This window comes from Saccopteryx bilineata, chromosome 6 (assembly GCF_036850765.1).
Source record: "Saccopteryx bilineata isolate mSacBil1 chromosome 6, mSacBil1_pri_phased_curated, whole genome shotgun sequence".
Lineage (NCBI taxonomy): Eukaryota > Metazoa > Chordata > Mammalia > Chiroptera > Emballonuridae > Saccopteryx > Saccopteryx bilineata.
The window spans coordinates 185,385,140-185,400,500 of NC_089495.1; the positions used below are offsets into that span (position 1 = coordinate 185,385,140).

A 15,361-nucleotide genomic window follows, 5' to 3' on the forward strand; every position below is an offset into this window, starting at 1 on the left:
AACAGCTGCCGCGATGCGCTGCTTTCTGCCTTGGGCACCGGCTGCAGGGTCCGTCAGTCAGGTCCTTCTTCTGGCCCCTCTCCAGCCCCATTCCAGTCTCTCCCCAGCTCCCTTCCAGCCCCTCTCCTCTCGCTATGGTTAACTCCAGGTTGCCGCTTACTTTGCAACTGCTAGAGCCTGCCAAGGCGGCACTAACCCTGCTCACAAACCCAGCGGTTGCCGGCTGGGCTCCTGTCTCCGCTCCCGTTTCCGTGGTGCGTGGTGGGCTCAGAGACGGCGGGGGTAAATGCCCACACTGCTTGGGTGGGACCCGCACATGTGTGTTTACTACTACTCTGGCTCTGAGGTCTGAAGGGGGATTTGATTCCCAGGAAAAATTTGCTGCTTGAGGATCACGTAAAACCTGGGACATGGGCATCAGATCTATCTTGCTAGTGGGTAACACGGGCTTGCAAGCCGCCTTTAGGTGCAAGGCAGTGGACAGGTGGTCACCTGGCCCGCGGGTAGGGAAAGATGGCGGGATGAGTGTAATACAGGGTGGGCTGCGGCAAGCGAGGCACGCCGCCTGGATCGCTGTATCGGCGAGTCCCAGGAGGGAGAACCACATATCATCAAATCTCATTAAATCTAACACTTCTTTTTTAGAACGAGAAGACCACAGCCACAGTGCAACACTGCCCCCGCATCTGCCATCGGTGGGTGTTGCCGCGCTGCGCGGAGGCAAACTGACAAAGTCCGATCCTGAGTAACATTTGGGGACCCCCAAAGGTGTATCATCTCAGTTGTGTGGATCTACACAGTTCCAAATGACAACACTTAACTTTGGTTCAAACTTTGGCCAACTACACCCATGCGCAATGTCTCAACCATTTGAGCATCTACTCAAAGTGCCCAATGGGTTCCAACAGTCAACTCACACCCATCCAAACCCCAGAGCTAGGTTAGCCATTGGGCTGGGGTCACGCCAATCAAGGCCGCCTGGCGAATAAGCAGGGGGCAACGGACCGGAAACCGGATATGAGTGGGAGGTCCAACAAGGGGCGCGGCATTGGAACGCCCGAAGAGGTTGTGCTGTTGGGGTGGTTGGAAGCGGCGTATGGCGGTCAGGCCTGGGCCACCACGAGGCCATCTGGCACCTTGGGGTCACTCTTTCTAACAACAAAACTCACGAGGCTGGAAGGGGAGGTCGGGGGGCTCTCAGGGGCCAGCCCTTGGTTTCACTGATGGCGGTGGGCAAACACACCCAACACGGGGGACCGCCGGAGGGGAGAGGACGAAGATTTCCAGAGCCTGGAGGTAGAGGTCCAGGACCCTGAGGAAAGAGAGGGCTGACTGCCCTGGTGCAGATGAGCAGCCCTAGATGGATATGGAGTTGAGGCCCCGGGGATGCTGAGCTCTGCCAAGGTGTAAGGTTAGTAGATGTTGCGGTTGGAGCCCCAGGGAGGCTGCGATGGGGGCCCCAAAGGGACGGTTGCTTTCGCCCGTCATCGCTCTTTTATAAAGCACTATTCATGAAGGAACGGGCATGGGGTCTCTTTGTTCGACACCCCTGTGGCGCTGTGGAATTCCTTTGTTCCACGCTCTTTCTGCGATCTTGGTTCTTTAGCAGGAGAACGCATGCTTTGAGGGGATAAGGGTTGGGCAGATGAGCAGTCCTCCATTCTAAGGGATAGCAGCACAGAAATGAAAGAAAATACCTTCAGTTGGGGAGACCTTGAATGTCTTGATGGAGATAATGGCGCTTCTAATGGGCTTCCATAGAGGGACAGAGGGCTTGACTATGAATAGAAGGTGGGGGATGGGAGGTGTTGGCGGACGGTCAACAAAGGTGGTGGATGGGAGGTGTTGGCGGACCATGAACAAGAGTGGTAGGAAACATGATACAGGGTTGGGGAGAGAAAGCAGGCCACCGTGTGGGCTCTCGGAGGAGCAGTGGGATAGAAAGCAGGAAAAATTAGATGGAGTCTCTCCAAGGATACCATGAAGTATCATGACAAGCACTTTTGAGGCTATTTTGATTGGAAATGGAGGTGTTGGCAGTGTTGATGGGTTTTTTTGTCATGGAAGTGAGGATTTGAGGCTAGTTTCAGGAAAGGTTGAAGCAGTGTGGAGAATGGTCTGGAAGAAGAAAATACAAGGGGCTGTGGGTCATGACCACATGACCTTTAAGGGAGGGAGACCCATACTGGTGAAGAAAGAAAAAAAGGACTCAAGCAATCCCAAAGAACCCTCTAGCAACTTATGTGCTAGAATGGCACAAAAGGCGGCACTGCCAATGTTTGACACCTGGGTGATGGACATGAGTAGGAAAAGGAAGATCCGGGGAGTAGCTGGCATGGTGGCAGAGCAAACTTGGTTTTAGACAGGGCAGAGGCGAAGGAAGGATGGGCAGTTTGGTGGAGGTTTTTACAGCCTATTTAGGAGGATGGGTCTGAAGTTTAGAAGGCGGGTGAGGATCCCAAATTCAAAGTGACAGTCATCCTTATTAGGATATGAAGTTGCTGGATCTCTCCCTTAAGGGGAGAAATATATTTGATGACAGAATCTTAAAACTTGTGGAGGGGAAGGCAGCCACCACAGGAGAGAAGGTGCTGCTGGGAAGGCCTGGTGGCGCACCCCACGGGGAGAATAAGAACGGGTTGGTTTATTTCATCTAGATGGAGTTTTCTTAGTCTCGGCACTGTTGACATTTGGGGCCAGGTACTTTGTTGTGGTGACTATGCACTGTAGGATGCTTAGCAGCATCCCTGGCCTCTACCCACTAGATGCCAGTAGCATCCCCTCAGTTGTAGGAATGAAAAATGTCTCTAGACTTTGCCAAATGTCCTCTGGAGGGCAAAACTGCCCCCCAATTGAAACTATTGCTATATGCCAAGAAAGGACCCTTAACCTTGAGTGGAAACCATCTTACTCTAAACGTAAATTAGGTCTAGGAAGAAAAAAATTCCAGTATTTAACACTGATGTGTCTCTTTTCGTCCACTTTTTATTTTTCTGTAGTGTCTGGCCACCAGAATCTAAAAATCCCAAATCACTTGAGTGAGTGGGGTTCAAAGCTGAAACTCCAATATAGATCAGCAGTGGGACTCCAGAGAACCCCTAAGTGTGGCCTGGCCACAGGGACCTGAGGAACCTGGTATGGTAAGAGCTGGGGTGATCAGCTGGTGGGTAGACCGGTGGGACTATCTGGTGAGCCATCTCAAGGCTGGTGATTTTGTTGACTTAAAACAGAAATGTGACCTTGTTTTGAATGGAGGTGACCAGTGATGAGTAGTAATGGGTAGCCTAGTCCAGGCCTAATCCCACCAGGGGCATAGTTTTTAGGATCTGCCATTGTAATTTTACAATAGTAAATGATCCGAAGCATAGATTTCTAATTTGGGTTTTTTATTAGGGAAAGAGGTAAATATTTCATAGGAATGAGAAGGAACGAGGAAGAAAAGTCAGTCAATGGGTTCATGCAGCTTAGGAGCTGGATGGCAAGACTGATTAGTCAGGGTTCTTGAAAGCAGGCTGAACTGGGGTGAAGGACCAAAGCTGCGTGCTAGGGTTTGAACCCTGCACCTACAGGAAGTGTGTGACTGTGAAGGGCTACAGTGAGACACTGTGTTGGTAGAGGACAGGACTGGCTGTCAGAATCCAGGTGAGGGTTCTCTGAGTTCCAGCTGCTGAAAATGAAGCAGTTTTCTACACCCGATGAACCAAGAACAGATGAGAAACGCCAGTATGTCTCAGTTAAACTGCATTTCTCGGGAGAGGAAGCCTGTTCAGACCAAATTACTCAGGTGCCACAGGTAGCAAGCTGGCTTTTTGTAAATAACTGACTTTAAATTCAAAGAAAGTATTCCTTCACTGCTGACTCTGAACAGCACCATTGTCACCTACAGGGATGTGGTCCCCACATGGCACCCTGGACTTCCCAAACTCAGTCTTACCAATATATTGACAGCTCCACGCCAGCACATACAATCAGCAAACAATTTTTAACACACATTTGAGGATTCTTGCTGTGAAATGCAGTAGGCACATGCAAATTTTAAGCAGCTGCCTGTCAACCTTCTTTCATAATTCATCCCTGTATCCAGGAAAGACAAAGCAACATAGACAAGGGTCCTTTGAGAGGGTGTGGAGGTGGGCAAGGGGGGGAAGGGAGCAGAAACCAGGAAAAATCATCCTTTTTGGCTGTGGCATTGGTGGGTGTGGCGGGTTGGGGGTGTCATTGCAGAAGAGCGTCTGTAGCCCAGTCATGTCATCATTTGTCAGTGGGTTTCTTTCAAATAAGGAAAAGGAGAATCTTTTCTCTGGTTGTGAGGAAATGGCAAAAGGATAGAACACAGGAAAGAAAATTCAGATAACTCTGACATTCCTCAGCCTCCAGTGACAAATGCTTTCTGAGTGTTGACTGAGTAGCAATATGACTTGAAGCTGTTCAATTAATTACTGTTCCGTTACGATGCGCTGCATCCCTCCTACCTCCGGCATCTCCTCTGCCAGCCTTGGCCGGTGGAGGCAGCAGCAGTCTACTGCTGTCTGCAGGAGGGTCTGCGTGACCAGGCTGTTTCAGGCAAATGCCAGCTGAGGGGAAAAATGCCTCAAATGGATGAGAGTTAGGAGCAGATGCAGCGCTGATAATAGAGTGGGATGCAGCGCTGTGATTAGAGTGAGAATAGTTGATCTGCTCAGATTCAAAAGCCCCATGCTGGAGCCCAGGGGCCGGGGTCCCCACCACGAATTCAGAAGCCTTTGTGGCACGCTGGCTGTGCTCCTCTCCTCTTGGAAGGGCTCCACAGTTCTGCTGCAGCCAGGCTAGAGGCTGTCATCCTACCACTGCTCGTATAGTGGGTCCGGACACTCTCCAGTCTGTGGACTCCTTCTCCAGACTCGCTGGTGATGCAGCAGAGATTTTTGAGGGAGAAGGAGCCATTCCAGAAGAGAAGAACAGTGCCACAGGAAGGAGAGCTGTGAAGTGGGGGCTGGGGAGGAGAGGGGGAATCGCGGAAGATAAATTTGGCTTTAGTGGAAGATCTGTTTAAAATTTCAGTAATTCCTGGTGGAAATTCCAGGCACCCTGAGGGCTCTGGGCAATGTAATTTGCACTTAAGGGGAATGGTATATTTCACCTTCGCAGAGAACCCCAATTACTCAGAGTGAATTTTCCTAATGCAGTCTAACTGAGACAGCGACATAAGCCAGGGCACTCACAAACCAGCTTTTGTGAGAATCTTGTCTTCTTCACCTGGCTAGCAGTCCTTAGCCCTACACCCCTCAGACCCCTCAGGTTTGAGAGTCGGGGCCTCTCCCTGAACTGAAATCCAAGATTTAGGGTTTGAACTATAAAGCAAGATTTCCTAGAGTTTAAATCTTTCTGTTTGGTTGAAGCATTTGAGCTACATATATATGGAAACTCTACTGCACCTATAGAATTGAAATTTCTAGACCAGGTCTGTAAGAGACTTGGGGAAAGCAAGGTCAAGGGGAGCACATCTGAGATCTCTCCTCAGTGGTCCTCCACGGCCACCCTTGGCTGTTAGAACGCTCTCACACATGCTGACGTTGCCCTGGCTGAAGACTGCCGTGGAGTGTCCCCTAACCCTTTTCTCCCACACTCTCTTATTTCTTCAGACTACTCTGTATAGCCCCTAACACTGATGGGCTCTGTGCCTGCCATCTCCAAATCTCCTGTTTATTCCCCGGTGTCCTTGTCTCTCTGCATCCTCCAGTTTTTTCCTGTAATCCCCCCAAAGCTAAAGCCTTTTACTTTTGCAATTCTCAGGTCTACCCCCACATTACAGCTGCCACCTACCCTCTGTCCATGCAGTCTGGCCTTCTTTACTCTGGCCTTCCTGATAGCCATGCCCACCTGTTACTTGTAACATGCTGACCCTAAAATAAGCCTGTGGAGTAAAAACTGGCCATGTCCACACACACAGCCAGGAAAGCAGCCTTCCTGAGCCTACCCTGGGATAGAGAGCTGGTGGGCTGGTGCAGGGGCCTTGAGTCCTACCGTGCCTTGCCTGTAGGGCCGAGTGCTAGCTACAGGTGACAGTGGCCCTGCCCTGCAGACTCTTAGGTCACTAGGCTGTTTGATAAACTCCTCTGCCTTTATGAATTAACTAGACACTAGAACCAGGAGTTTTGGGGGAAAAACAAAAACAAAACAGATTTTAAAATGGAAAACAAACCAATAAAATTCACCTATATAGCCCTGTAATATGTGGCAAAAAAGAAAAAAGGTTAATATAAAACAAGAATGAGATGTTAAGTCACTTAATTTGACATAAACCAGTTTTGCTTTTAAAACATTTGCTTTGCTTATCCCATGCATTTGCAGAATTGGTTTTGGGGGCATATGTATGGAATGTATATGTGTATTCAGATTTCATGGGAGAGGCTTGATTAAGAAAAAATTGTCTGAAAAAGCTCCTGGGAAGGAGTGATAATGAAAAAAAAAAAGGTTGAGAAAATTGGTTTATCCCAACTAGCTGCAGCTTCTGAGCAGTGTGTTCAGGCCTTGCCCTAATCAGGACACTTAGAGGTGTTATGGAAGAACATATCCAACACTTGTGGTCAGTTACTACTGGTTGTCAGCTGATCAGCGTTGCTGTCTGTCTGCTGGTGTGTGCTGCCCGCCCCTACCCTGAAAAGCTTGTTCCCAGACACTAAGTAGGGAGAGCAGGTAGGGGAGACAAGCATACATGAGACCAACACTAAATATCTGTCCATTTTTCTCATAGGCCAGTCACAGGACACTGCAATTCTCTAACTTGCCTCCTTAAGTCAGTTTGCCACCAATTCAAAAACAGATTTGACAAACTCAGATTAGATCAAGACAAAACAGATTTCTTCACAACTGATGCTTTTGATTTGATCAAACTATGAAAAGAATTTTGGCTCCATTAGTGTTAAAATTATTGAAAGAGTCAAACAGGGCAACCCTGGGCTTAAATGAATTGACCTGCAGGCATGTGGAGCTGAAAGAGATGCTGGGAACATCTCATTCAGCAACTTCGTTTTTCACGTGAAGAGGCTGAGGCAGAGGGGTGCTGGGTCTGATCTAAGGCCACTGAACAGACTGGGACTAGGAGGGCCTTAGACCTTAGATCAGTGGTTCTCAACCTGTGGGTCGCGACCCCGGCGGGGATCGAACGACCAAAACACAGGGGTCGCCTAAAGCCATCGGAAATACATATTTTTGGCTTTAGGGGACCCCTGTGTTTTGGTCGTTCGAGCCCCGCCGGGGTCGTGACCCACAGGTTGAGAACCGCTGCCTTAGATCTTGCACTGCCCATCTCTGGGCATCAAGATTTAGAAAAGAGTCAGTGTCAAAACCCTGCAGAGTAGGATTAGGAATTCCATCCCTCAATCCGGAGCCTGGGGATTACAGATGTAATTTGAGATTCATTCCCTTTGCTGGGCTATGACATCACCTGCCTCTGGAAGCTCCCTTTCTGTTAAGAGACATACTTGTCCCACCATGGGGGGCATGGTTTCTGCTCAGTTTCCTCTCGATACCTTCCCTCTGCGTGAAGAGCAGTGATAATACAAACACATTCAGTAAAATCCACGCAGGTTCTTTTTTTAAAAGACCTCATTCTTACCAACACTTAAGTTTTAGCTTCTTCATTAAATCTCTTATCACAGCTGCTAAAATTTGAGGGCTAAAGAGTAAAGGGCTGCAAGCAATTCAGGGGGGTGGAACTTCTAGTTCATTAAAGAAACATTACCTTAGACAATTTCAAACTTGAAAATTCCCAACTCTTGAATTCTGATAAACATAAAGTTTGCCAAACTTGAGAAGTAAACCCACAACAGATTGTTGATACCATACAGTATTTGAACATTGCTCAGAAAGTTCAGTTCTAAGAGTATCTTTATCTTTGTCCAAGAAAAAGCAAATTTCTGTTAAGCAAATGATTGATGTAGTGACGGGAAAGATCCTAAATATTAGAGCATAGCATCACATTTAACTAACTTTATTCTCCTCCTTTTCCTCTCTCTCTGCCTCCATTTGAAATATGAGTGGCTGGTAAGTCACTTATGTAGTCAACTCTAAAGTCTTGCTTTTTTGGAAAATTTCCTCACCCGTCCCCACCTAAGTTGAAAGGGCAAGTGAGCCCATTCAAATGCTAACTCCAGTTTAGCTAGGTGAGACAAAGGACCCCTTGGGAGACTAGTGAGCTCGGAATGCTTGGAGAACTTGCCAGAAATGTCTCTGGAAAAGAAGGCAGTCAGCTGAACACAAGTTCCTCAGTAGAAAGGGTTTGGACTGTCTATGTAGCAAAATCCTGTCCTCAGGTGGTCCTGGGCGCTTTCCTAGAGGTTTGGCATATTCCTCAGTTTTGTGTAATCCCTAATGGCTTTTCCACTCTGCAGCCAGGCTGGAAGGAGGAAGTTGGGGGAAGGGGGAGGAGTGAAGGGGGTATGGGGGTGGGTAACAGGTTCTCACAATCGGGTGGTTTGTGGCAGAGTGTTTGAAAGATGGCAAACTATTTGTGTGTTCCTAGATGGGGACCCCCCCCAATAAAGAACTTGTATATTGCTTACAGTTAAGAAGCCAACCTCCTCATATGCAGGCTTCTGTTTGAAAAAGAGACCAAGACTAGGGTGAGAGGTACGGGCTAGGCACTGAGGACAGTTTTGGAAACTTGTTTATTCATTCTGTAACAAGGCAACATGCTAACTTGCTCCAGAGAAAACTTTCGCGGTGCAGAAAAACCGTTCCCCCCGATGACCCAATCTGTAAAACTACCCCCCACACTGGAGAGCATGCTTCAAAAGCCAACTGGAACGCTGGTTGCTTTTGCCTAGTCACTAGACACCTTTAACTTGGTAAACTCAGGCAGCTAAGACGTTACCAAAGGAAAAACAGGTCACTTCGTGCCAGAGAAAGGAACACAGCATCACTGTTTAAGCAGGAATTTCAAATTTGGGGAGTATCACTTCACTTAGGCAATTTCACAATTTCAAGTCACCAGCAAGGCAGGGCACGCCTGACCCTCCTACAAGCCCGGCAGCCTCCAGACTTCTGGCACTTCACGCTGCCTGGGGAAACCCCTTGCTAACAAATTGCCCGCAGGGTATTTACTAGTGAAAACCACTACCGCATTCAGGCAGCCAGCAGTCATTAGCCCGAGCCCGCCGCAGCCGTGCACAACTAAGTCCAACTAAGTCCCGGTGTGCTGCCTTCCCTGGGGAAAGACCTGGACGGAAGACCATTTAAAGTGTGTTCCTCTGGCCGCATCCTTTTCTTAGGATTCTAAGAACGCGACTCAAAACGTTTCACCTTTTCCCCAAAACATTCTCATCAGAATAGTTCAAACCAGCGAGGGAAGAAGAAGAAAAGAAAAACAAACAAAAAAAACGAGCCGCGCGCACAAAGATCAATTTACAAATCGGGAAGGTTTTGTAAATACATTTCACTTATCGGTCTTTCCCCCAGGACTGGCGAGAATGGCACACTTCCACCGACCGTGTGTTACCGGACCGCGGCCAGTTTTGTGCTCCGATACCAGAGCAGTTTCACCTCCAGGTTAGATTCCAAACTTGGCTTCACCCGAGATGAAAATGGCCGATGAGCACCCCCTCTCCCCGCCCAGAGATTGTCGAAGCCACCGGCTCCTACCCACTCTCGACCGATCGCCCAAAGACTTGCATGGTATCCAAAACCTTTCCCCAGCTTGGCGAGCGCCGCGCTCTTTCGGGAGGCTTTGTAGAGTGTCCCGGTGATCGACGCGACCCCCTCTACAGCACTGTTCCTTGTTCCGCTTTACCTTTCCTTAAGTGAACACCTCGCGGGTCTCTCAGCCCTCTCTTCCACCCCCAGGACCTTGCGCAAACAGCCCGGATCTCTCCAGCCAAACTACAACCAACTTCGCCGCTAGAACAGCTGCGCCAAAAGGTTGGCGATACCCGACGTGACCAAGCCCTCGCCACCAACCCTGGTAGCCGTAGAGGCACCTTTCAAGGCTTCCATACCTCCTCTGTCTGCCCTTCCATGTACCGGTAATCTTGAGGAACCGCCTGCCGCTCTGAGAGGTCGGTTCTAGGGCGCGCGGGCAGGTGCGCACGCTCTTTGCCGCGGTCTCCGGCACCGCGAGCGCCCGGAGACGGGGTCGTGGCCGCCAGGACTGGCACAAAGCCGCCAGGGGCACTGGCACAGAGGATCCCAAGGCTCCAAATTGGCAACACCGGGACTTGGGAGCCGGGCTCCGAGTGTCTTAAGCGCCGCGCGCAATTTTGCCCAAACCTGGTCTGATTACTTTTCGCGCTTTGCAACTGTCGCTACAGCCTGGTTCCTCTGGCTTTGTGAAAGTTGGCGCGTGCACCTCCTAACCACATTTTGGGCACCCGCTAAAGCCAAATGGTTTGCGACTCGGCTCTCTAGGAGGGAAAAAAGCGTAGAAAACAAGTGACTTACCCGTGCCTTTTGGGTGTACAGTTAGAAATCTCGGGCGCGCCCGGGATTCAGCCGTGCGTCCTGGACACCATCTCGGAGACCTCCGGCTGTCTCCAGCGGGGTGCGAGAAGCGCCCCGCCGTCCAACAAGCCTTTGGCCATCCGGATGCCCTCCGGCGCCCTGTAGAGATTTGGGGAGCCCTTCCCAGCTTGCCCTGGCCTCCCTCCCCAGCTGGCTAGCTGAACCCGCTCTCTTCCCACCTTCCTCCTAACCTGCCTTTCCTATTCCCTCCCATCCTCCCGCGGCTCCCACACCGACCCCAGGCTCCCTAGTTTCGCGGTGAGCAACCAACCTGAATCAAAGAAAACCAGGAGAATCTGGACCGAGTCCTCCATTAGTGGCGCCGGATGGGGATGGGTCCCCTTTTGGAAGGGGACTCCGGGGATGGGTCGCGGCGGGTGGGCTTCCTGGGCTTGCAGCGGCGCTGCAGCTTCTTCTCCTTTTTTGGCTCCTCGGACTCTTCGGGGTCCCTCGGATCCCTGTCCTCAGGCTCCTCCCCCTCTCTGGGTCTGCGGGGCTCTTGAGTGCTGGACTGCGCACGACTTGGGGAGGCGTCGGGGCTCCGCAGCCTCAGAGCGTGGAGACGCTCGGTGAGAGATTGGCCAAAGGTGGTCTGCCGGGGCACCACCGGGCCGCGCTCGTCCTCGGGCTCGGTCTCAGGCTCAGTGGTAGGGGCGGTCTCGGTCTCGGTGTCAAAGTCGGACTCTATTTCAGACTCGGTCTCGGATTCGTAGTCAAACTCTTCCTCGTACTCTAGGCACTCGGGGAGGGACAGCTCTTGGTCTGTCTCCTCGTGCTCACTGTCAGAGTCGGAGGGCTCGGGGAACACCTGGGCGGCGGAGCGGTGATGGGCGTTAAGAAAGCTCCGGCGCTGCTGGGCAGCCGCGCGCTGCTGGGCGCGGGCGTTGGAGGTGGCAAGAGCGCGGAGGAGCGCGATGGAGCAGGAGAGCCAGAGGAGCGCGGTAGCTGCCCGGCGGCCAATGGGTGGGCACAGATCGTTGTAGTTGTGGCGAGCTCGGCGCCACTGCTGAGCCCGGGACCTGCGATCCATTCTCTTAGGCGCACACCGAGAAGCCGACCCGCCCTCTGGCTCTGCAGAGAACGGCTCCGGTGCGCATTGGCTGCTAGAGCCGAAAAAGGTGCACCTTACGAGGCAAGAAGCTGGGTCCGGCGGTCCCAGCCCCACCTCAGTGTAAGGCCAAAAAGGGAAGCACCTACCTTTCTGACCACTCAACTTTCTAAAGCTCCGCGCCTCTGCTTGCCTCTGAGCAAAAAGAAGGGATGGCGAAAGGGAAGGGAAAGTCTATCTCCTCCCGGGCTCCTCTCTCGAAGTCTTAGACTCTGCAGTCTAAGACTCGGGAGAGGTGCCTCCGCTGGTCCTCTCGCTTGAGAGAGGAGAGAGGAGACTGAGGCTAGAAGAGACGGGTGGAGAGGTTCTGCAAAGTTGCGCGCCAGGACTTCTGCCGGGCATGTGCAGTAAGGAGGCGGGGGCGCCTCCCGGCGAGCTGCGCGCGGCACCAAGTCTGTGGCGCAGACCCTAGTGGGCCGGCAGGTGGCAGGAGGGAACCTTGTTTGAAAGGATTTGAGCGAAGCGAGAGGCGGGGGTACCTGGTGGGTGCCAAGGAAGGAAGGAACGAACGAGCCAGCCAGCTAGCCACAGGTTAGAGTACTTCGGCAGCTGGGCATCGATTACCAATGGGGTCTATACCCCCTCCCCAGCTTCTCCATTGTTATCCTTAAAAATGAACAAACCCGGACGCAGCTCAACCAAACTGCAGATTGCAGTCATTCAGGGGAAATGAGGATCTGCACGTGAGTATTAATGATCCAACCCTGGGTATTTTCCAAGGGTTTAATAGTTTGAGGATGGTAACCTCAGGCAGTCATTAATCATGAAACCACCTTTGGCAGATCTGTTATAGTGACTAATTTGAGAAGTTTCCCAACCCCCCCCCCCCACCATGCAGTTTCAATCTAATTACCTCATGGACATATAAGCATCTTCCTTAGGAAGGGTCCCACAGACCAGTGATGGTTCCCAAGTCTGCAAGCCCAAGGGTGGATGCTATGAGCTTTAGCTGAGAACACATGCTGAAAACAGACTTCAAGCAGCTGGAACCACCACTCCAGCGCAGTTTTCCTGCACTAATCTGCAGTAGGTACAAGTAGTTCTCCCCTGTGGGTGTTGTGGCGGCAGATTCAAGGTGGTCAGCCAGGAAGGAAACCTCATTGGGTATCTCTTAAAGCTCTCTCATAGGTTTTCAACAAAATGAATTCATTCAACAAATAGTTATTGAATGCCAAGCTCTGTTCTAGGTGCTGAAGGTAGAGAAAAAAAGAGAGAGATGTTTAGGGTTATTCTGCGGTAGACCAGAGCATTAAACCTCTCAGAACCCACCACTTGTTTACTCCAGCTTGAATTTGACATGAGAAAACAACTGATCAACCAGAGCATTACAGTTAGGGGACAGCTAAACACCTCTAGAGCACATTGTTGAACCCCAAAGGCTAAATAAATGGTTGGAGGAAATTAGCACGGATCTTTGCCCTGGAAAACCAAATGAGCTCCATGTCCCTGAGGGGAGCCCTGGAGTGATCCTTGCTCAAGAAAGATGGTCCTTTGGAAGCTCTGGAGTTCCCTCTGTAAGTGCTGCGTCTCCTGGGTTGTGCCTGCCCTCCCTCATAAAGTGAGCAGCAACCGCTGGCCACAGTGCCCATACCAACGGTGGTGGAGCTCAAGGCAGAACCATTTCCTAGAATCCATGGAAATGTCAATAAGGTTGCTTCATGGGGGACACATGGGGTTTTTTTCTTTTTGCTTTTGAGTCAACACTACCTCCTAGAATTCTGCTTTCCCTCCTGGTACTAACTTCCTGATGGCTGAAGTCATGCACCCCAGCTGTTACTAAGCATGGTGCGATCTGCCCTCATACCTTCAGCACCGTGCCCGCATTAAGCCTTGCAAACCGAGCTGAGTGAGAGTCTAGCAACTGCTTTTGATGTTTTGAGGTTTTATTTCTGCATCCTGGATGTGGGCATTCTTGAATGTTCCTGACCTAGCTTCTTGGCTATGTCTATCTTACATCTGTGTTCTCCAAGTTAGTTTGTAGCATTAAAATACTGATTGGTCTAATGAAATGGGGTTGATTTGGCAAACCCCATAAAAGGCTAATGTCTATATTGCAGTTGTGCTGTACTCTTAACGCTTTTCAGAGAAACAGAAATGTTTTATTACCACAAGTGCTTGGATGGCTCCAGTCACCATGTGGATATTATTATGCGACACCGGACAGGGGCATTTGGAACTGTATATCTCAAATCCTGATTGCTTCACTATGAGGGGGATGTTTTAAAAGTTCTGCTCACAATGACCCACCTGCTTTATTTCTTTCAATTAGCACAGCCCCTCTGACAGTGTATGGAACATAAAGACATTGTTCAGGTGGTTTTCAGGGCACACTGGGGAAAAAAGTCAGGAACATGTGGGTGCTGGTGAGTAGCCTTTGGGTGGAGACACATGCCAGCTGTCAGCAACGAGCTTTCTTTAGTCTACATTGGAAGTACTTTGTTTTTCAGAGGGAGTGCTTTATGCCTGTAACAGAGGGGGCAGCGCAGAGCTGGTCCACTTACACAGATACACTGAGATTGCTTGTGTTTAAAAAAAAAAAAAAAAGTGATTACATAATACATATTTTTGGACTCGATTTTGCATTAGTAAAGCACGTTGTTTGCAAGATGCATTTTAATCAGCAAACGGACATTGAATAAGGCTCTGCATTTCCAAGCCCCAGTTTTGCGCACTTACAGACAGTTCTGGCACCCATCCGACACGGGCTCCAGGAGGAGCAGGAGGACCGCACTGAAACACTGCTCCACCGCGCGCTCAGCACTGAGGGCGAGCAAATGGCTCTGTGCAGAAATGCTCTTTAGAATGCGTTACGTGCACGACTTTAAAAAGTGCTTGCTGCAGAGTGAATTTCAAAAGGGGGCAAGCGGGTGATGAACGACCTCGGGTTGTTAGCAGGCTGAGGAACAAGGGGCTGTCTCTATCTGCCAGTAAATAAAGCGTGGACACGTATCACCTGCAGGGCTGTGCGAGGAGGGGGCCCCTAAACCTGTCGGACGGGAAAGCGTCGTTTCCCACTGTTACAGTATCGGACAGTAAGGTGCTTATTTGGATGAATTTGAAGACTGTTGTCTTCAGCCCCTTCAAGGATTGTCCTATGGAAGAGGCATTAAGATGTATTTTATGTGACTCCACTGGCAAAATTAGAACTGATGGGTGGCAGTTACAAAAGGCAAATTTCAGTTCAGCCCAAGGAAGACTATTCTAACAATTAGGGCTCTGAAATGGAATGGCTGTCAGGAGGTGGTTGGCTCGTTGTCAGAAGCAGTCTTAAATCAAAGGACAGATGACCCCATATTGGAGATGTTTTCCATGGGACTCATGAGCCAGAGAGAGCTGGAACCTGATGCAGTGCAGGTTCTGATTCCATGAAAGGCATGTGGAGGCCCTGGGAGAGGGGCTGGGGGCTCTTCCGACTCCGCTTCTATTTTAGAAGCCCTGGAAAGTGCAGTGGCTCAGTGACAGGAAGGAATACTTGAGTGGCGCTTCAGGACATGAGCAAACAGGTGTATGTTGTGGAACTTCTGTAACCGGGGTAGGGCTCTGAGGCTCTGTGCCAAAACTTACTTGAAGTGAAGAAATGAGTCAAGTCTGTCTGTTCTTATATTGGTCTTCTTTGCCTCCTCCCCTTCTGGAGCAGTCTTGGAACTTATACATGATATTGGCTATTTAGCAATCAGGTATGTGTTGAGTCACTTCTATGACCAGAACACTATTCCAGGCATTGTGGGAAGGTGGAGGTAATGGAGAGTGAACAACTGCCATCTAACAACATAACAA

The 15,361-nt window shown here is 50.2% G+C and overlaps 1 protein-coding gene across 1 annotated transcript; it reads right to left on the minus strand.

Moving 5' to 3' along the window:
- Nucleotides 1–10,789: 10,789 nt before the first annotated feature.
- Nucleotides 10,790–11,894, minus strand: LOC136308749 (neuroendocrine secretory protein 55-like). The gene has a single exon (XM_066236427.1). It carries the CDS (start codon nucleotides 11,504–11,506, stop codon nucleotides 10,790–10,792), a length of 717 nt encoding a protein of 238 aa, XP_066092524.1. The 5' UTR covers nucleotides 11,507–11,894.
- Nucleotides 11,895–15,361: the final 3,467 nt, after the last annotated feature.

What these genes read in the sequence shown, in the direction of transcription:
- LOC136308749 (XM_066236427.1), bottom strand. Translation starts at nt 11,506, where the DNA reads ATGGATCGCAGGTCCCGGGCTCAGCAGTGGCGCCGAGCTCGCCACAAC.